At 36.3% G+C, this 24,038-nt stretch overlaps 1 protein-coding gene and 1 long non-coding RNA gene across 2 annotated transcripts in view; one reads left to right on the forward strand and one right to left on the reverse strand.

The window, feature by feature from the left end:
• Positions 1-268: 268 nt before the first annotated feature.
• The window catches only part of LOC149801939 (sushi, von Willebrand factor type A, EGF and pentraxin domain-containing protein 1-like), a 46,215-nt gene continuing 22,445 nt past the window's right edge, over positions 269-24,038 (forward strand). Inside the window, exons 1-8 of the mRNA XM_089956334.1 lie at positions 269-655; positions 8,066-8,156; positions 14,203-14,373; positions 16,588-16,782; positions 17,358-17,570; positions 21,520-21,702; positions 22,453-22,647; positions 23,307-23,519. Coding sequence (XP_089812460.1) covers positions 344-655; positions 8,066-8,156; positions 14,203-14,373; positions 16,588-16,782; positions 17,358-17,570; positions 21,520-21,702; positions 22,453-22,647; positions 23,307-23,519 — 1,573 coding nt within the window. The 5' untranslated portion in view covers positions 269-343. The remainder of the gene's footprint in view (positions 656-8,065; positions 8,157-14,202; positions 14,374-16,587; positions 16,783-17,357; positions 17,571-21,519; positions 21,703-22,452; positions 22,648-23,306; positions 23,520-24,038) is intronic.
• Positions 13,048-24,038, reverse strand: part of LOC149801940 (uncharacterized) — a 69,151-nt gene continuing 58,160 nt past the window's right edge. The window contains exons 2-3 of the long non-coding RNA XR_016420761.1: positions 17,448-17,543; positions 13,048-13,132 (exon numbers count right to left, since the gene is read on the reverse strand). This is a non-coding gene — a long non-coding RNA (uncharacterized LOC149801940). The remainder of the gene's footprint in view (positions 13,133-17,447; positions 17,544-24,038) is intronic.

Below are 24,038 nucleotides of genomic sequence, written 5' to 3' on the forward strand. Positions count from 1 at the left end.
GCATGTTGGCTGAGGAGTTGAGTGTGCACTCAGGTTGAGGAGTAGCGTGAACACTCAGCATCTGCCAAAACATTTTGTACACGTCTTTTGAATAAACGCTTGACGTAACATATACGATATTGTTGTATTGATTAGGTCATGCGCATTAGAGCATGTTTTAATATTCCGTACTACAAGTTATGTTGAACTAAACCGTTCAGACTCATTCGATTTTATATTTGTTACCTTTACAAATATTTATCGCGTGGCTAATATTTTCGGAGACCAAGCATCGACTTGTCAGCTTCATCTGTATCATTTTGTCTGCTGTTATGTGCGACAACGATATACAACATGTTCTAATATGATGCTTCCGTTATATTGCGCAGTGCTCTTTATCCTGCGACTTGGGTCATGTATCGGAGCAATACATGGAGGAACTCCACCACTGAGTAAAGCAGACTTTAATCGCTGCATGAAAAGTCACATATTCAGACAAAAATACGAAATTTCTTTCCTGCAGTGTGCAGAAGAATGTCAAGCAAGACCCGGATGCAAATCTTTCAACTATATTCGCAGATCATTGAAATGCGAACTTTTAGAAGCTGAAGGGGATGGCAGTAATTTGGAAGATTGTCCTGGACATGTCCACAGCAACATAAAAGACTGGACAAAGGTATGAGAAAACAAATTTGCTTCTATCCTTAGTAGTCCTTCCAGATTTATGTGGCAAGTAAAAAGTGAGAAACATTTTCTTTTTCAAAGATTTATGGCCGAGTTGTCTAAAGCGCTCTCAGTTACGGATCACCGCCATCTCACCTCTGTCTGCGTGGGTTCGAATCTAGGATTCGGCCAATGTGGGTATGTGAGAAAGCTTGCCAGTAGCTTCTCGTGGGTCGGTGGTTCTTCTCGGGGTTTTCCCTGGTTCTTCCTTCACCATTAATACTGGCCGCCATACATAGTCTATCGTGTGCTTAAAAATGGCGTTAAACCCCACAACAACAACAACAACAACATTCAAAGAGTAAATGTCTTTATCTTTCAGGCGATCAGAAGCATCGGTTAAAGAGATCCAGGGACCTCCAATAGTTATTAAGATGGGACACCTTAATAAAGAGACATGCTTTAATGTTCTGCACTGTGAGTGCTTTTGATGTTATAAATGATAATACTATTTCATATTTTCTCTCGTATCCAAGTAAAGTATATAACTTTTACGATACCGTAAAATCGAATACATTCATGAAGGATTTATATTTGGGGGATATTTTTTTCTCGTTTACTTGATGAACATATACAAACAAAATTAATATTGCTCAAGAACACTTTTAATAGACCGTTCCTTTAGAGCACCCGTGTTGGATGCCGGGGATCGCGGGTTAGAACCCATGCCGAGTCATAACAAAAACTTACAAAAATGGTACTAACAGCTGCCTCGCTCAGCAGCTCAGCATTAAGAGGTTAGTGTTTGGACTAGTCGGCCTGCAGTCAGGATAGGGTGATTGGGTGGGATATGATGCTGCATGTCTGCGGCATGATGCCCCAGTGCTAGACATCAATGTAAGCTGCCACACTGCATACATCTTAGCGATATGACCGAAAAATTGTTAAAGCTACGTTAAAAATCAGTCAGACACAAAGACACACACACATACACTTTTAATCCGTGTCACCTCAAAAACATTATATCCCCACAAGCTCGTCCGTTCGCTTCAACACGAAGGAATATCATCCCCACAAACTCGTCCGTTCGCTTCAACGCGAAGGAATGACATCCCCACAAACTCGTAGGTTCACTACAATACGAGGGAATGTCATCCCCACGAATATACCTGACTATAGAGTTCTTCTGAATTTGTGTAGTAATTAAGCTAAAGAATAAAATTTTATTCTTTGTCAGTAACTGGAACATTTATATCTTTATTTACCTATTCAATGGTATGGAACAATTTTGCTTTTAATTATTGTATATCATTTCATCCAAATGGAAATTTACAATAAAGGTATCTCGCCCATGATGAATGCGCAATTGTCATTTAAAGATGATGAGTTGCTATTCTTCGTCACAGAATGAGCCATGAACACAGCACGTACATGTTGTTAGAACCTTACCAAAATCCATACATATGGAATCATATATCAACTAATCTGAGTGAATAACATCCATGAACATGTATGTGAATAATATCGTCTTACTCTTGTCCTGAAATCTGGCACAGTACTTTTATGTTAATAAAATTATGCCAAAAATGACCTGACCCACCATTTTTAGCTCACCCCGCTTTATATTTTGCGATTAAAGAAAAACACTAGCAACCAAAGATGTCTGTAGAAAGCTAATCTCTATACAGTTGCGTGATAAGCACGATTTTCAAAAGTGGTTAAAAATGTGAAGGAAAGTGTCAGAAGGTAATTAAAAAGGAAAGCAAAGAAATAAAACATTAAACCCCAAATCTAACAATGTTTAAAGGCTAACATAATTCCTAAACCTTATATAATATTAATGCAACAATAGAGACCAGCAAGTAGACTGCCGTTAACAATATCATAAGGAGTATAGAACATTTCGAATATCATGCATAACATCACCTCAATATGAATCCAACGTACAAGAATATTAGATCTCTAACTAATGTCTAGGTATACCACAGCTAAATCAATTTGTCAACTTTTAGTGTATCCTATTGTAGTTCCCAGGACTTTCTTCACAATTTTTTTCCTGCTTTTCTCTGGAGATTATATTATTAGACCAGCTATTGATTTATTTCAAAGTAGCCTAGGATTCTAAAAAATTATTAGCTCTTTTTGTTCACCGTCGAGGATGTGGGGTTCTATTGTAAACGTGACGGGTATGATCTGGCGAGTTCTGGAAAGATCTCTTTGTATAAACAATAGTATCCCATCGACAGGAGTCAATTATTTCCCTCACAAAAGGTATGCTAAGTATATCGGTACGTTGATTCTTATTAGACGTGTAGCAGCCAATATTGGTGAATGGGAGTGAGATGGATTTGGTTCAATAAAACGTTTTAATTGATAAACTATGACTCATGTGATTATGGAGAAAAACTGCACAAACTAGTTACATAGGTTTATGCGCATATACCAAGAAACCCATTAGAATACATAATAAAAGTATCTGCGAGTCTGAATTTAAGTTTCCCTGTTTAGATAATTACCCGAATAGAATCCAACCTAAGAGTCACAAAGATTATCATGAAGGAAAGGTGTACGTTTGAGAATAAAGCATAACATTTTCTACACTTTTTCTAATGTAACAAAGCTTTCGTCTTGTTCGAACAATCTGATTTTCCAAAAACAATGGAATAATCTGGTGTCCTTAAAGGCATGCTATGTTTGCTACTCGAGGTGTGATGTTATAGCAGCAAATGTAGTTTTACTAACTGTAAACAATGAAGTATTTAAAATATGTATCTTAAATGTACAGCTATGACGATATTGGTGTTAACTGATTCAGTTACGTAAACTCTCTCTTTCTCACGCACACACACACACACACAGACACACGCACACACACGCACACACACGGACACACATTTCGTCTACAATAGCAAGATCTTGCAAATACTTATATTAGATGATCTACCTCAAAGAAAGAGTTTATACACCACACTGCAGTCGTGTCCACACGAATATGCATATGTGGTAAACATTTCGTGAAAGATAAATTTATAATTGTTTTTTATTTACATTGAGAGAGACAAAGTCCTTACTAAAATACTACACACACCGCTGGTAAATGACATATACTAAGACGAATCACTGTTGTAGTCCAAGGAGAAAATCCACTGAAAAATTCAAATTACAACACTGTTAACTGCTCTCTACTTGATTTCTATGGATATGTACATGATAGTCTTTGCGCATTAACCAGATTTAACCGGATTAAACAATATAAACCGCGCGATTCACCTAGTTGGCAAAAGCCTAGACCTTCACCCCATCCCCACTCTTAATGGTATTTAAAAACACTAATTGAAACATCGCAAATAGCAAATGCAAAATTTGAAAAATATCTATGAGATCTGACTTTGAACGCAGTGGTAGCTCAAAATGTAATTTAAAATTGAATTTGACCAACTTAAAGAGGACATGCAGCTGCAGCAATATTTTTTTCAGTAAAAATAACACTCGCATATCATTATCAAAAAGGTAGTATTTCAAAAGATTAGATATGCACAAATCCATTTTAAAAGTCCTAGATTTTTAACCTATTTTACAATATGTTTCAAACATGGACATGAATCTATATCTTACTTATTCGAATCCTAAATTGGAACTGATCTGAGAAAGCTTTTGTTACAACATAATGATTTGCGGCGTGCCCTGATGACGAAATGATTGGCAATGAAGGTTATATGAAGGATCTCCTTATCAGATCACGACTATGATACATCCATCGAGGCACTTAAATGTTTAAGATGTATTATTAGTCTTTTGGCAATTTCATTGAAGACTACGATGTAACATAGGACCTAAAGAAAACTGTAAGTTGTGATGACATTTGCAAAAAATATCTAAAATTACACACGTCAAGTCGCTTTCAAAAATTTGTGTTACAATTAAACTCATTGATGTGAGTTTGGTTCTATAACAAAGCATGCAATTTTAAGTCACCGACATTTATCAGTGTTCCTTTTGAAATATTCTTAATTCTATTTGTTTTAGAGAAAAGAGGTTGCATATGATGTATGCATTTTCATTGATTTATTGCTCACGCGCTTTGAAGTAAAGGCTTACCACTGCATCCACGAGCTCTAAAGCTAGTTGCACAACTGTTAGTATGTGACCACCGATCTTCACTAGCCAAGGGCAGTTAACTCACATTGTTCCACGTCGAATCATCGCATGGGTATCTAGCCAGACCAGTGTCTGCGGCTCTGCTGTTTGTACGCATCTACGTGAAACTGATCTTATCAGATTAAGCGTTACACTTAGGAAGATAGGTGGGAATAGTTATAACAGTCGTAGCAAACAAGGACTAATGTGACGTGTAAATGGCTCCTTTTTGAACATTTCACACGCGTTTTTCTTTCAAGCCAGTCCATGAGGACATCACGAAAATCATAATATTGGAAATATAAGTAAAGTAGTGATTATCCAGTGTAGTCTATTGATTATGTTTGTCACCTGTCGTTAGAAGAAAACTAATCCAAATGTGACTAGGATATTTTGCTTCTGGAAATTAGGGTTTCATGAGGTTTTATAGTCTTTTGCATTGTGTACACGAAGGTAACTTATTCCACAACCAGAAGTCTGATCTGATGTTGGCAATTTCCAAAAACCTGCGGCGACCTCTTCTCTCCCGCTTTCTCTCTCTTTCTCTTTCTCTCTCTCTCTCTCATATGTGTAACTTTAGAATCAAACAATCCTTACACCACAACTAGTTTTTCTTTACTACCGCAGTTACAAAAAAGTCCCGATTTAGATAAAATTAGAGACAGTATGTAAAATGAGTGTTAGTCTGAAATACAGTCAATAACAAAACGGTAGAAATAAGAAGCTTGCAATATTTTCAATTACAAGAGAAATATTGAAAAGAAAACGAGCATTAAACGTATAAATTGGAAAGAAAACGTTTATCAATTTAGTTTTGACTTTAAAGCAATACAAGTAATTAACACTTCTGAAGTCTGTCCTTAAATAAACAGCTTGGACAAAAAATTCTTTTGATACAGAATGAATAATAAAATGCACATACTGCAGCAATCGCCACCACTTTAATAGTTACATATATGTGGGATACCAGATATATTGTAGGATGGGTTGACTACGAGGGTGTTAGTAGGTTAATAGATAAATCGAGGCTGTTTTAGCTTTTCATCACTTACTCTAATTTGAAAAGAAAATGAAGTCAAAGATCGTAATGAACAGCAATAACAAGAACAACCCATGTTTCTAATGTAACTAGTAAACAACCCGTACATGTAGTGTGTGTGTGTGTGTGGTGTGCAATTTGGATTTTTAACAATTTTTCAGTCAGATCGCTACGACGTCTGCAGTGTGGCATAGTTTATAGTGATGTCTAGAACTGAGGCATCATTCCGCAGACATGCATCATCGTGTCCCGCTCAGTCACATTATCCTGACACCGGTCCGACCAGTCCTAACACTAACCTCTTAATGCTGAGCGCCAAGCGAGGCAGCTATTAATACCATTTTTATAAGTCTTTGGTATGACTCTGCCGGGATTCGAACCCGCGACCTCCCGCATCTGAGACGGACGCTCTAACCACTAGGCCACTGGAGGGTCTGAGTGGTCCTAATGATTAACATATTTACACATTAATAGTAAGAAGTCTCATCTTGTCACGTTTGTACACACCAACGATTAGAGGACTGTATTGAATATAAGTGTACTCTCTCATTTATAACGTAATTATAATAAACCTTTTGAAAAGCAAGACATGCAAATTTACAATTAGATATACCTTTAAGAAGGTTTTCCTGCAGCAATCATTACACGTTTGTTTCAGGTCCTCCTAAGTCAGGTCTTACGTCAAAGGCAGACATTTCGCAAACGTTTCTTACCTGTAATCACATCGTTGAGGGATTTTGAATCAGCATAGATATTCAAAGTTTATTACGGTCTAACCTCAGTTATTTCCGAATAGTTTCAGGTGTCACTTCTTATGAATTCGGATGAATCATTAGGATTATCTCCTATTGTTTGATTCTTTCCTTGCAACATTATTGCAGCAGGTTGGGATTAGAACTAGCGAAAACCATAAACACACTTACGTAAAAATGATACTTATTTATGGCGTGTATGAAGAATAAATTGTTGTTGTTGTTGTAGGGTTTAACGCCATTTTTCAGCACACGATAGGCTATACATGGCGGCCAGTATTAATGGTGGAGGAAGAACCCGGGAAAACCCCGGAAAGAACCACCGACCCACGAGAAGCTACTGGCAAGCTTTCTCACATACCCACATTGGCTGAATCCTAGACTCGAACCGACAGAGGTGAGATGGCAGTGATTCGTAACGAAGAACGCTTTAGACCACTCGGCCACTCGGGGCCCCCGAAGAATAAATTGAATGTGAAACCTTACTCATGCGCAAGAAGTCCAAACGTGGATATAACAAAATAATAAAATTAAGTTAAACAATAAATATTACAATGATATCGTTCCTTAATGGAACCGATCAAAACATGGAATTTCAACAAATAAACAAAAATGATCTATTATATGAATTGACATGACCAAGGTAGTGAACTATCACAAAGTATGGTTAATATATAGAATTATAAACAATTATGGCTGACGTGCGGATCCATCAAACATGATATGATCACTGTAAGATGAACCTGATTGATATATGGTTCATCAACAAGTATGGTGACATGATTTTCACTCATTTGAATTTAATTTTCAAACAAATATTAATATTGAAAAAGATTTGATTAAAATGTCTAGTCGATTAATACGCTGGATTTCAGATTCCACATCTTCTGTCCAATGGTGAAGGAACGACCTAGTGTGATTCGGTCCTCCAGGCCAGCTGAACGATCCTTCAAGAACGTAGTATCCGTCAGATCTGCTGCTACAAAAACTCAGACTGAAAAAACCAGACCCGTTCTTCGAACCATCGTCTCTTTTGACTGCAGCATCCGAATTACACAGAATCCTAAAGTTTGATGACAGCTTCCTAACAAAACGCGTCTCTATTGTGACTATATATAGAAATTTAGGACTATAAGAACCCTGCCTGGTATCAAATCCACACCCACAAAACTCGATGTAATCGGGTTTTCCATTTCGATGGCACATTTTACGTGTGGCAGTACGTGAACCAAACTCATTATTTTGAAATAGCTCAGACTGAAGCTATACATTCAGCAACGAAACTCTCGTAAAGTTTGGTTTATTCATTACTATGCTAGTGCATACAATTTCGTGACACTCCTAATATTTGTATGCAAACATGAGGTATTACTGCTAATGTAGGCAATGTCTAAACGCAAACACATACATACAAAGGGATGTGCAAATACAATCATTTCCCCTATTTATACAGATGGTTAGCCTGATTTAAATAAAAAACATTTCTTTTCAACAGAATCTGGATCCTTGTGCTGTTATTAACTGTGCAATCGGTCAGAAATGTCAGATTAACCAAGCAACCGGCAAAGCGGATTGCATCTATGAAGGTAAGACATCAGGACATCATACTATTCCATATGTATATTCGTACAAAAAATCTATATAATATATATATATATATATATATATATATATATATATATATATATATATATATATATATATATATATATATATATATATATCGGATCCTGGGAGTAGTTAAAGTTCATCTTGCATTTGACTGTAATCACTAGCCGTCACTGATGGACATATTTTCAATTCCCACATTTGTACACTGGCCATTTTGCTCTCTTTACATTCTTCTTTCTTCTCTGCAAAGGAGAAAAAGATAAATAAATAGTGTATGTGCTGGGTGAGCAGAAGAATCGTCTCCACGTGTGTGGACTGCACAGATAAGTGTAACGATTGGAGAAATAATATGTGTACCAGGATATCGCCAAGAATTTTTGATGATACAAAACCCTATTCCTATGGTTAAACTTTCCTATCATGCTCACGTGTGAAAGCGATTCCATTACGTCACCTTATAATTTCTCCTACTGATTACGGAGCCCATAAATAGTTAAAGAGACGTAGCCACTTAAAATGTCTTCAAGAATAAATGGGATTTGTATAATTTATGTTCGATTTTTGACATCTCCATTTCTAGTGACGTTTCGTTTCTTCTTAACTGTCGTAGGAAAAGTGATGAGAATCGTATCATGCATGCATAAATCTCAGCCATTTAAATATAGGATAATTAATTAATTTAAACATATCTTCTATCAACAAATCTAGTTTTACGTCTTGAAAATCATATTACACGCTAGTGAATCTCCTCAGCGTTTATACATGCCCAATGAAGACGCACCCGTGTCTGTGGATGCCTCGTGCGGTGAATACCCCAACGGCACCTCTGACTTGAATCTAGTACAGTTATTGATCATTATAATGTCGTCTGGATCATTACGTTTAGCTAGTAAGGAATAACAGTACACCATACAATCTCTGGTTTAGTGTGCCTTTAATTCTCAAAGAATATCTCGGCTATGGGATTTGTTTCATCAAAAGCCGAAATTGCGAGTGCTCACTGACGAACAAGATCATCTCCGTATTTCAGCTATTATCGCAGCAGAGGCTGCATATGGACTTCAACAAAATCTTCCGAGAACAAGTTGCACAACTGCTTTGGTGATATAAAATTTATCATGCAGTCATCCCACTCGCGTACAAGCCAGGTAATGACACGGCGAAGCTTCGCTCAGAGATGCGTTTGGGACTCATATCAAAGTTTCCGCACACGAGTACCTCCAGGGTAAGGTGTATGTTGTTCTCGGTGTGCACTTGATTACGAAGCTTGACCACACATAAAGACTCTGTTCACTAGACAATGGTGTGTGACAAATGAGAGACTCGTGGATTTTGAGTGATGCTCTTGTGATCTTGAACAGCGACCTCACCAAATTATCAATCATGAACTTGATAAAGGTTTTGCATTGATCCTCGAAAAGTTGGAAAAAGACACCAACGCATGCTCAGGATGGATTCTTGCTAGATGCGTGCAAGTTAAACTTCAAATATAACGAAGCAATCCGTTTCTTTGGGCGAGTTATATTCCAACGGCAGCATATGTTCAATCGTGGTCCGCTATAAATATGAAAAACGACGACAACCTGTGTTTTGAATGTGCAATCTTTCCCGTGACATATTCTTACAAACGTGAGCAACTATCGTTCTACAATCACTCGTCGATACAGTAATGGCAGTAATCTAGTGGTTAAATGGGAGTCAGTGACGCGCCCGTGGGAAACTCTTAGTGGTTGTAGCGAACTCGTAAATGTGTCTGTAATTTACACGTTAAGACGGAGTCAACTCGGAGGAATGTCAGAAGGGACGAAAAACAAGTCGGACTTCATTTGAAACTTGCCCCGGACACCTCATCCGGGAGGGACCCACTGATGTTGGCACCAATACAGCTGCAACAGTTTAAAGAAGACAAATGCCAACGCCGCGGAATAATTCATATGTTGTCCAATGTCGATGTCTTCGCGGTGAAACAAGACGGCGGAATTATTGCATTGGCGATTCTAGCGCAGATAGCGTCAGCAGCTTCCGCGGTTCCAAAAACATATGCATTTTCGGTCATCGGACAAGTTTTGGTTTACTCGCAATGACAGAATCGTTTAAGCACTTCCGAGACTCCTTCATACGTGGCGATGTTGCGTCAATAATCCCACACGAGTGAGAAACCTGCATCATTAACTTGGATTCGTAATCAGGACCTGGAACGTACTGGATCGCTTATGCGGTAATGTCTTGACCTTGTTGTTTGTTTTTGTTTTTCCTCGAACGGGCTTACAACGCCAGGTGAAGTTATTGATTATTTTATGCAGACGTTTCACGTTAATAATGAAAGTTTCACAACGGCTGCCTTATTCAACGCTGCACATGAAAACCCGAACAGCTGGACTAATATGTAGGCATCTCACTGTTGAAGTATTGCGCGCACTTGAGGCATCACCGACCCAGCACGCACTTGCCGATTGTTTTGTTGCTTAGAAGCAACGCTTGAAGTATACAAAATACCTTTTGACTTTTACCGACCGACCAGTGCAACAATCCCACGCGGTGCCGATGTGGATCTGACATTGGACTGAATTGCTCATCGTGGTTGTTGTTGATATCGACCCAGGGTTTTTCAAGATTGACTTGGAAAATTGTGGGCAAAATCAGAATTGTATTAAAGCCGAGAGGTACCATCGATAAAAAACCAGGTTGAAATCAACGAGAAGCAGGGAATAAGAAGAGACTCTGGAGTGTTGTTTGTAGTTATTAAAGACTACGCCGTTGTTCCCAATACTGAAATTAAACAATACGTGGCTGCCTAGGGGCTATCAAAAATCCTGAACAGTAAGTATAGCAATTTCATATAACTCCACTAAAGATATATGAACAGGCGAAACAGACAAAACTGATAGCTTGGCAATTGGGCGACTTGTTTTCACTGTTCTCGAGGATGATGACTTTGATCACTCTAAAGCTCACATCGTACTCTCTGCGTGAAAAGGGATTAACAGACCCTCATATAAGCTGAAATATAATCTACAAGAGGGTCAGATTGAAACTGATCGTTGGGACAACCGCGATGTACCAATGGCAATTCCAGGCCAGATTGGAATCATTGAATTAGTACGCGAAAACACCACGTCGCTGGCTACTCAGCAGGACGTAAAAACATCAAGGGATTGCTTCTATAACAATGAATTAGTAGTCACCACATCTCCAACGCGATAAAATTCGTTATTAATTGTATCGATCATTCATTGACTCGAACGATCAGAGAACAATCCAGGCTGATATTCACCAAAAAAGCACTTGTCTATGCAAAAATTCTTGGACAAAAACAAGAACGATCATTGACGACGACGACATCAAACAGGGATTATAGACAAGCCTAAAAGCGTGGGACGTAAATATTGCCCAGAAAAATATTTTATATAATTACATGTCAATTGTACTAGAAAAGAAGACTACTTGGATGGATTTCCGTGTGTGCATTGTACCCGGTCGCGTTACGTCTAGGCAAGCCATGTCTCTCCAACAATTATAGTTCTCGATCACATTATTAATAGATAAACTGTGATGGACGCTCTAGACCATCGATGTGAAAAAACGAATTGAACGTCTTAACGCTTAGAATGCTTCAAGGGGGAGCCGGACGCAAAACTATAAAACATATTGAACATTTTATGTAACCACGATGGTCAAAAGGAGGCAAATGGTTGACACAAGGTATGTGAAGCCCACGAGGAAATCCAGAAGAGGTGGTGTAAAGCCACTCTTGTGATTATTGTTTGACCAGGTAGTGCAGCTGCGCAGACTAAGACACAATCAATAACTGTCCTAGATTCTAGCCAGTGGTGGCAATAGTGTTTCGCATTTACGTGACACTCACAAGCACATTAGCAATTTCATAGGATCTATGTGGTCTCCGTTGGGATTCATTCGCGTATGCCGCGAGAATAAAGTCATTGGGCATCGATAGAAAGTTTCGACCCAGATAAGTAACGGAAACCTAAACGCCTCCTTGACACACTACTTGTTTCAATCCAAGGAGATTATTTCGCGAAATCGCTCTTTTCAGTCATATACCCAAACCGTCTTCAGAGTTTTCAGACTGTTAATCTAGCAGGTGTACTTTCACTCCGAACTTTAACTAAATTTTATAAATTACGTCACTAAAACTCAGTCGATATATGGTATTTCTACAACTGTTTATTTACACTGATCTCGTTTGGAGATAATGCTGGGCGAATACATCATAGTTATATATTCCGTTTTTTCTTGTCCTTTTAACAAATATATGAGCAACTAAGATCTCTCCCAAAACCTATTCCACAATTAATACAAGTTTTACGCCACGCAACATGTCGTCTCCGGTATAGACCATGGTCCATGTGCAAACTGGCAAACACCTGGCCATGTTTCGAACCTAACAGTAAAGCTGGCAAACACCTGGACATGTTTCGAGCCTAACTGTCAAGCTGGCAAACACCTAGACATGTATCGAGCCTAACTGTAAAGCTGGCAAACACCTATACATGTTTTGGGCCTAACTGTCAAGCTGGAAAACACCTGGACATGTTTTGGGCCTAACTGTCAACGTATAACAGTAACATTTAAATCATAAATCAAAGTCAGTTAGGCTCTTCCTTTATCAATAATTTCGGTCGAAGTTTGTTTTTATGTGTTCTTTAAAAACAACAACAGCAAATAAAAACTAGAAAAGAAAAGAAAATATTTGTGCTTTATATTTTGATCCCTAAATGTAGATAGATCTTTGAAAACACCTCCGCGCGTCATTAATGTTTAATGTGCATCACTTTCTGTCCTAAAATGGACAGTAAAAAAAATAATAATAAAATGATTTCTACTACTGATGAAAATGGGCTTAACTTTGACCCTTTTCCTCTCGAGTTGTTGAACCATCAGATGTGGCATGCACGTTCTTGAACATGTTTTTAAAGGCTGACGGACCTAACTGAAAGAAAAGAAAAATATCCATATCCCTTAATAAGCATGCTTAAAAGCTGAGTCTGATGGAACCTTTCTAAAAAAAACAAGTTAAAGTCATTCAGAAAAACCTTAAAAGAAATCTTTTGTTCCATAGTAAGTTACCAATGTGAATATTTTATAGATTTGTAATATCAATCATACATCTATACCAAAAAGTAGAGCACAACATTTCTACTGTTTTAGCCGTCTGATCTATATAAACTTGATTTGTAAGCAAACGTGCAAGTCTTGTATTAATCTAGAAAAAATGAAATAAATGTATCACACGTCTGACAGTTGACTTTAAACGCTCAGCGAACTTCGTGGCTGACTGAGTATGGGTTAACTATTAGGATTATTATCTCGGCCTGAGTCAAGGGCATTGTGTTCATCATGAACTTTTGTCTTATATCCTGGCTCTTCTTTAATATCTTAGTTGTTAACATATCTTAATTACGGGAAAAACAATTTATTCGTGATCTGAGCAGAATCAGTTGTATTAGTGATGTGTCCATTTTTTCATTTGGCTTGGACTTTTTTGATTGAAATGAATTAATTCAAATTACTAAGTGCTCAAAAATATCATTTTTGGAAATAGAGATATAGATTTATTGTGAAATTAACATTAGGATATATTCTTGGATTCTATTATTGTGTTTCATCAAAAGAATGTTGGCAACTCACTACGACATATCCATCACAGGCACAACATTTCCATCCTTAGATTGATTTTTCAATATCACTAAATTTTATTCACAACTTTATTCATTGGGACTTGTATTAGTAATTCAAGAATTTTGGGGAGATTTAATTTTCAACACTGCAAGTTTTTTCTTTTTACATTTTCACTTTGCATTTTAGGGAAATAAATTATTTGTTGAATTTTAAAAAGCTTCTTGTTGCTTCTCACACCTTTCTATTACTTATTTTAAGACCATACAATGACATCGTGTGCATATATATATATATATATATATATATATATATATATATATATATATATATATATATATATATATATATATATATATATATATATATTTGTTTATAATGTAGAATGCCCCTCTCCACCAGATACAATGAACGGAGAGAAATATGGAAACAACTATGCTGTGGGAGGAATGATATTATATGTATGTCGTGAAGGATATATATGTCCAGCTGGTAGCCAAAGTAAGTGTCTCCCAACAGGAAACTGGAGCAGGGGAAGTGATGTATGTCTCTTCAGTAAGTACCAGCAGAGTCATTGAAAATTATAAATAAAATAAAGAGCTATGTTGCATTGCACCATAAACACCATTCAGTGAAGGATTTTGTATGTCTTCATTAAAAACCCATTTTTGTAAAGAGGATGGTAAAAAACTGGGCTCGTCATATTTACTATCTGACCACCTCAGAGCGTTTACAGCTGACATCCATGGTGAATATCAACTACAGAATGACCGGAAAGGTTAATGTAAGTCATTCTGATGCTTTAAAACATATACTACTTATTTGAAAATCGAACGGTCTGCATGAACTAGAGTAGCTATTTATCGATAATGAACAGGTCAATTTGTGGGACGGATGCCTTGTTAAAGTCTGTTGTACTGTAAAGTATTCAATGTTTTGTACATTTTTAGTGTAGAAAATGCGTTCTGATTAGCTTTATGAATGAATACATTTTATCATAGCAGTTGGAAAAACGTCCTTCTTGCAAAGAAAGCAGTTATACATAAAATCTTAATAAGCGAATGAATCTTCATAAACGCGTAGAGTAGTTACCATTTAGTAGCTATTATTTATCAAGATATATATATATATATATATATATATATATATATATATATATATATATATATATATATATATATATATATATATATATATATATATATATATATATAGGATGACATACAAATATATGCAGTTTGGTATTAATAGGAAATACAATAAAGAAATTTAGCTGATTCTAACGATTTTACATAAAGGAAGTCCACATTTTTCAAGACTTTTCAATCTAAAATAAAAAGATAGTACATAGTCTACGGTTAAAATATTTAAAGAGAAAAAATCCACCAACTTAAATTCTTTCACAAGCAGTATTATTAACTCCAAACTGAATTACATTGCAATACACTCGCTCATTTATATTTTTCCATCCATATCTGAAGCTTCAGAGAGAATGTTCCAATTACATTATTTTTTATGTCTCGTTCAAAGAATTTTTTACGTCAACGAGTCAGAGTTTTCTTAAACTACACTTATTTATTACATTGACAGTAAATATATTTTATGAAAATCGGATCACTGATGATTAGAATGGCACGTCACCTCAAGCTAGAACAATATCAAAGGCATACAGTCGTATGCACAAATTTCTGTTGACTTATGTGCATCTTGTTGACTTCCAACAGTGACTTCTTGTTATTGGAAAGGTCAGAAACTCAAACAAAGGGTACACGTTTCAGAAATCCAAGAAGCATCCAACCTAAAACAATTTACAACATTTGGTAAAGAATAATTCCTACAGGCGTTAATAACAAACTGTCTGAGAAAAAGGCTTCACTGATTTTCAATAATTGACTCAGCTCACCAGAGCCAGATTAAGGCCTTTGGGGCCCTTGGCACCGCCAACATAGTGGCCCATAGCTGTCCTGCCTTGTCCATATATATGGTTACAGTACTATTAACAACACTGCCTGTGAAATCAGACGATAATATACGGGGCCCCTTGACCCTCGGGGGCCCTGCCTGTAAAATCAGACGACAATATATACATGTCCCCTTGAGCCTCGCAAGCCCTGCCTGTGAAATCAGACGAAAATACGGGGTCCCTTCAGCCTCGGGGGCCCTTGGCACGTTGCCCGCTTTGCCCTATGGATAATCCGGCCCTGCAGATCACCATACAAATATCAAAGATAAAACGTTGTTTCCTCTCTTCCTTCAGCACTGATATTTGATTGCGAAATTATTGCTATTTAAAATTTAATTTATAGACAGCTGTGCTTTCCAGTGGAAAGTTCTCAACTATTTATCCATATCTTCATTATCATGTGACAATATAAGCATTTCTTGAACCATAGTTTTCTTAAAATGCAATAACAAAGTTATCTACCATCTGATTTGCATTGATAAATAGGATATTTTTAGAGCAATCATTTTGTTTCCTTTGCATTTGACATCTTAATACCGACAAGAATGTTCATTGGAATAAAATAAATTCAAAACAATTTCAGTGCTTATTGTTTGCAATAAATTAAACTGTAAGTAGGGAAAACACTAATCACTTCCAGAAGGCACTTGTATATATACACACATCTAAAATATGGAGACGAACAAAAAGACATACATCCAAGTTTTATCACCACATCATGAGGTCAATGTATTATATTAGTTTACCAAAAAGAATTTTCAATTTTTCGTCATATCTAAGATATATTGTTTATTGCTTTCCAATAGACTGTGGAGATCCCCAGACAATTACAAACGCAGTCATAAGTGATGGATATACATTTGATGGCAGCGTTCGAAATGTGCAGTGCTTTGAGAAACACGTTTTTCTCCTTCACAATAACTCAAAAGGAGTGCAAAACTTTACAATTGTATGTGAAATTGGCGGCTGGAACATAACTCAAACTGACAAATGCATACGAGGTTAGTGTTCGTTATTTTGTTTCAAGTGATAAAGATAACCAAGCGAAAAAATGTAGTTTTGCAAGGTCTTCTTAATAAAAGAAGAATGGACTTACGTGAGACAATACTTTCACTACAGTCGTCGTCCTTTTTAGATAAAAAGAAAACAGTCATCGTCCTTTGTAGATAAAAACAAACCGAACCTTTATTTTATTTCCAGATTTTAAGGAAAATTGTCTTATTATTTACATAGATAATGTAAGAGATAAATAAAATATCATACATTATTAAAAGAGTTCATGGTTGAAGATTGTATTGTGTCTCCTGGCATTTAAAGAGACCTTCCGTGCTACTAATGCATTTTCTGACTAGGAAAGCAGTAATAATTCTTAAAATGGTAAAAGACATCACAAATTTGCATAAAAGTTCAAAATCAGCAATTCTTATCATTATCATGATTATTTATCATGACCTGATCTTGCTCTGAATTAATATATAAGTTGTTCACTTTTCTCATAATAATATTTGTTTTATTTCTATATGATAACATGAATGGAAATGTGAATTTATGCTGTGTATGCTTTGTTTTACACTAGATTGTGCAGAGCCAGAGATAACTCTTGAGCATGCAACATTAGAGACAGGGTCTACATACGAAACCTTTGTACGAAAAATTCAATGCTCACCAGGATATTCATTGCATCATGAAGTCGATAGCTCTGGATTGAGGCCGACAATCAAGCAGGTCCGTATCACGTGTCAGTCCAACGGTACCTGGTTGCCTAGTGAGAATGGAACATGTCTCAGAGGTAAAGGCTACGTTACCTTCTTACTGGCTACTAAAATGAAATGCTATTTTTGTGTTTATTGCCCACAAAGCATGTAATTGTCATGAAAAAGAGTACACGGCAGGATTACTTAAAGGAATGGTTGAAATATGATATTGCAAACAATGGAATACCCCAGATAGATAGATAGATAGATAGATAGATAGATATAGGCACGTAGACACACTAAGAACAATGCTATTGGGGTCGTTATATATGCGGTTTTTTTTGCAGTCATATATCCAAGCATGCAATGTGACTTGTAATAGCGCATTCTCTAAGCTATAATATCACGTATGTTCATTACCTTTCTAAACTAATATCCAATGGGATGTGAACATATAGATGAGTGTTAAAATCTGCTTTCCTAGCGAGAGAGTTCTCGTGCACCAGAGTCCTTAACTTCGACATTGTCCCATCCTTTTCTTGAGCACTTAGGACGCTGGTACAAGAAAGCTACGGGCTAGATGCCGTTGCTAGAAACACGGGTTGATTAGAACATTCACTCTCTAATCTGTTTGAATATATGGATGGTATTCCGACATATTTCTTACATATGTTTGCAACAAAACTGGTTGCTCCGGAGTTTGTGAATTACCTCTAATAGACAATTATGCATCAGATTCAATGACGCATCAATGCCCATTGATCAATAATAATTCCTGCCATGGAAGCCAAAACACGTTTCAGAGATTTCAAATTTATCTGATGAAGAAAACGTTCTGAAAGTGTTTTGTAGTTTGTTGAGTGCGGGGATAGTTTGTTTGTATAAATACAATGTAGTCAGATACATTTTTACATCTTCCGCTTTTTACGCTTCAGCGCGGCTGTTGATATCTTCATCGCATGCAAAAAATATTAAAAATACCACACATTTTTAAATACAAAGACGTATCTTCACAACAAAACTGCTTTTGAAGTTAAGAAAATAAATTGTGGACACTCTGAGATCATTACAAAGAAATGTAGTGCTTAGTCCTTGAATGTTTTTTCTAATGGTAATTGCAACGCATCGTGAAAATCGTATAGTACAATATATAAACATTATCGAAGTCTTTGCTAAAATCATTATTTTCAATCATAAAGATACAAAGTTCTGATATTCAACACAGGAGCAAAGTTATTTAATGACAAATCCAGAAGGAATTAGTATGAAATATGCAAACGTGCCGTTAAACACTCTAGATACATACGTACTACCAAATAGTTCTGCGGTAACCTTTTTGCACGAGTAAACAATAATATGATTATCCAAATTTTGTTAAACTTGCATGTAGTTAAATTTGTATAAAATAACACGAGGCCATAAGTGCATAAGAAGCCACGTTAAATCTGAAAGCCAATCATTTTATTTAGAGCTTCATGTTTTATATAAAATGTAAAATGATAACCTCCAATAAAAAAAATAATATATATATATATATATATATATATATATATATATATATATATATATATATATATATATATATATATATATATATATACAAAACTGCACACGTGTTTTGTTTTGCGTCTGCAGAAAGAACTAATTTGATATTGCATAGATATACGTCGAGACCGTCAGGCCGAGATATATTCATAAGCCATATCGAAATGAGATTATTCCTCCGACTCGGAATAAAACACAAATACAATTGTGTTTTATTACATGTGCCTCTTTCACGCTTTCTAAATATGTGTAGTTTTACTGTATGAATGAAATTCAAAACAAAGTGGGAAATTTAAAGTTCGATTCACTGTGTCAAACTATATACACAAGGCCGTCAAAGAACATATCTAAGTAATACAAAATATGGGTGCATTACAGTATATATTTGAAAAACATAAAAGTTCAGGGAAATGATTCTTGACGTTTTTGTCCTCTTTTTTAATTAAATTGGATGCTGTGAAATTTCTTCGTTCATTTAAAATGGAAAACAATATGTAAAACAAAACTATATGCATCAGGACTATATGTAATTAAACAAAATGAACTATACCAAATCTTTCAGAAGATATAGCGCAAATGAAAGACAATCCCTTTACTTATGAATCAAACTTGCGTTTGTTTCTTTATTCCGTTAAGACGAGCATCCTTTCTTTGAGACACAGGAGAGTCAATCAGATCATATGTATGAGAAAAGTTGCCTCAAGACATTTCAAACATCGTTGGTTATTTACCACACGATTTGACATAAGGGATAACACATCCGAATATAGAATCTTGAGCCATAAGTATACAAATATATCTACATACCACGCGCCATAGAGTGAGCCAAATGTCTACATACCATGAGTCATAAAGTGAGATACGTATACAAATTTGTATACATCACATGCACTATAGATTGAGCCAAATGTCTTCATACCATGAGCCATACAGTGAGATAAGTATACAAATATATATATACATATACATACCATGCGCCATAGAGTGAGCCAAATGGCTACATACCATGAGCCATACGTGTGATGTGATTTGGAATTTTATCGTAGCTTTAACAATTGTTCAGTCATATTGCTACGATGTCTGCAATGTGGCAGTTTATAGTGATGTCTAGCACTGGGCATCATGCCGCAGACATGTAGCATCATGTTCCACCCAGTCACATTATTCTGACACCAGGCCAACCAGTCCTAATACTAACCTCTTAATGCTGAGCGTCAAGCGAGGCAGCTGTTAGTACCATTTTTGTAAGTCTTTGGTTTGACTCAGTTGGGGATCGAATCCACGACCTCACGCATCCGAGTCGGACGCTCTAACCACTAGGCCACAGGAGCGGTCCCATGAGTCATACAGTGAGATAAGTATACATATGTGTCTACATCCCATGTGCCATATACCATACACCATAGAGTGAGTCAAATGTCTATATACCATGAGCCATGCATTGAGTAAGTGTAGACAAGGGTCTGCATACCATGAGGAACCACTATTGCTTAAATTCCCTGAACTGTAATTTTTCATTAAAATATTTGTTCAACCTTCAGCCAATGCAAGCTAGTTCGAATCAAGATATCCGAATTAGCATAGCTATGACATTCATACAGGTTTATGTTCTTGGTATGACAGTCATAAAAGTTTTTGTTCTTGCATTATTTGGAATTCTTCATTCACTAATTGGTTGTTACATATCAGATACATCCATAGCGTTTGTGCAAAATGAGTTATCGTTAGGAGAGATATGTATAAAACAAAATCAATTCAGAAATATGAAAGCTCATGAGATCTTCTTTAAGTTAGTAAATCTCAATTCTAACTGGATTGCTAGTAATAACAAAATACTTCGAACCTGCTTTCGATCACATACTATATATTGCCTCTGAGGTCACGGACGAATGATAACGACGAAGAATGACATCCTCAACGTATACGAATACATGCAACAAAATAGCGTCGGTAAACAGCGATATAACTGTAAAAGTACACCATAGAGAAATTCTTTAGCAAATAGAAATCGCAAAACGTTGTAGCGGCAAGCTGAGTAAAGAATATTACATATGATTGTAGAGATATTTCTACTTTCCAGCTCCTACTCTCTCCCCAAACGTATACCCTTCAATGTCGTCGTAGGGTTTTGATCATACTACATGTGGTTAAAGTTGGAATGGTATTATAAGGGAAAGGGTCCTTTGTAGTCATCCTTGTCTTCATACACTTCTTACGAATATTTACGTTGAAATAAAATAAAAGAAAAAAGGATTATGTCGTAAGATTTGTTTTGAAGTCAATAAACATAGTTTCCAATTGAAATTTGAACAATGAACAAGAATACTGCCCGAATGCATCGAGAGTCGTGGTTGTTTAGTTGGTAGAGCCTTGTACTGGCAATCCAATAATCATGAGTTGGATTCCTTTTTAGATTGTCTTGGTATATCATTGGGAAAGACAGTTGGCTCCCATCTCCTAGGCATGACATACTATTAATGAGTTTAAATTTCTTTACAGACTGTGAAGATCCACACGTTACCAAAGCCTCATACAATGGTAGTGCTCGTGAAGGAGACGTTTTAGAGATTAGCTGCACGAGGGGTTATGTCTTTTTGCCGCCTTTACACAAAAATAGGGTCTACTACATAGAGTGTCTGAAGAACGGAACCTGGAATCGCACGGACCTATCATGCATCAGAGGTGTTCTGAACTGAAGTTTTCCACCTAAAGTGTTGTTATATATGGATGGAGAAAAATGATATCGCCACTGTGGAGTAACTATTTTATCGACACAGCGGCGATATCACTTTTGGAACTACTTTATATTTCCATGTATGAAATGTATCTGCCATTGTCTTTGATATTCAGACCGATATTTCCATATTTAGACCCATTTCATTTTTATTCTCTCTCTCTCTCTCTCTCTCTCTCTCTCTCTCTCTCTCTCTCGCTCTCTCTCTCTCTCTCTCTCTCATATCAGGGTGTACAGATCTTAAAATGTGTATTCTGTAGACCCTCTAACGTATATACAGGCAGCCGACGGAAACAGCGAGTGGCTGCACTTACGTTGCCTCTTGCGTTGTGTCCCATGGAGAATAAAATTATTGTTATACTCTACGACATACGTCGATGGAAAGGGACAAACAAACAGACAAATGTTACATATTTGTCATAACATCCTGGAGCCTAAATTCATATTACAATGTTTCAAATCACAATGTAATAGTGTGTGTGTGTGTGTGTGTGTATATATATATATATATATATATATATATATATATATATATATATATATATATATATATATATATTCCGATTAAAATCATGAGCCAGATTTTCTTTTTCTCAGCACATCATGGTATAAATATTTTTTAATATATTAATTTATCAAAAGCGATTTTGAAGTTTTCGTCTTAGCTGAAATATTATGTTGTACATTGTTTCCCACAGACTGTGGTGTTCCCCGGACAATTACAAACGCAGACATAAGTGATGGAGATACATTTGATGGCAGCGTTCGAAATGTAAAGTGCTTTGAGGAACACGTTTTTCTCCTTCACGGCAACTCGGAAGGAGTTCAAAACTTTACAATTGTATGTGAAAGCGGCGACTGGAACATCACTCAAACTAACAAATGCTTACGAGGTTAGTGTTCGTTATTTTGTTTCAAATGGCAAGGACTGATAAGGACTGACAATGACTCCGGCCAAAAGAAGACACTTTTCGCAAGGTTTTTCTTAATAAAAGAAGAATGGACTTACGCGAGACAATACCGTCACTACAGTCATTGTCCTTTGTAGATAAAAAGAAAACGTTATATTGTTTTTCATCAAGTATATATCATTTTATCAAATATTAAAATTTATTTATTCTATTTCCAGATTTTAGGAAATTGTTTCATTATTTATATAATTTGTTTAAAAAAAGAATATATTAAATTTACAAATAGCTCTTTACTGAAGACAGTATGGAGTGTTTTAGTACGTATAGAGACTTTTTGTGTTGCTGCTATAATTTCTCGGGTGGAAAGTAGTATTGACTCTTAAAATGGTAAACGAAATAACTGATTGACATAAAAGTTAAAGATCAGCAATTACTATTATTATTATTCATCTTGTCATGGCATTGCTCTAATTAATATAACATTTTTTCTCTTTTCCATTCTCATACTGACACTTGATTTGTTTCTATATGATATCTTGAACTAAAATGTATATTTACGCTACGTGTACTGTGTTGTGTTTCTATATGATATCTTAAACTAAAATGTGTATTTACGCTACGTGTGTTGTATTTTATTTTAGACTGTGGGGAACCAGAGATAACTCTTGAGAATGCAACATTAAATTCAGGGTCTACATACGAAACCTTTGTACGAATAATTCAATGTTCAACGGGATATTCCTTGGATCATAAAGTCGATGGCTTATTAACAACGTTGTACATCAGCCAGGTCCAGATCACGTGTCAGCCCAACGGTACTTGGTTACCTAATATGAATGTAACATGTTTCAGAGGTAAAGGCTAGTTTGTCATCTTATTTGCTACGGAAATGAAATACGTATTTCGGTTTATTTCACACAATTCTTGCCAATTACTTGAAAGGTAGTACACAGTAAGATTTCCTCAAATAATAATTGAAATATGATATTGCAGCCAATGGAATCTCAGATTTGTTTTAAAGTATAAATATGTATGAGATATATCGGCAGGCCTAATTGTCTTCGATGGTACACAGGTAACATAATATATATACATTGTCAAATGTATCTCCTTTACAAATCACTGACATTTCACCTCTGTCCGCGAATGTTCGAATCTCAAGCCCGGCGAACGTGGGTATGTGAGAAAACAGCTTTCTGTGGTTGGAGGTTGGTGGTCTTCCTCCACCAAATATACTGGCCGCCATATATAGCCTATCATGTGCTCTAACAACGGAGTAGAACCCAATAATAGCACGCACGCACGCACGCACACACACACGCACGCACACACACACACACACACACACACACACACACACACTTGGAAGGATT

This window comes from Sinohyriopsis cumingii, chromosome 4, assembly GCF_028554795.1.
Source record: "Sinohyriopsis cumingii isolate HCF-2022 chromosome 4, ASM2855479v2, whole genome shotgun sequence".
Taxonomy (NCBI): domain Eukaryota; kingdom Metazoa; phylum Mollusca; class Bivalvia; order Unionida; family Unionidae; genus Sinohyriopsis; species Sinohyriopsis cumingii.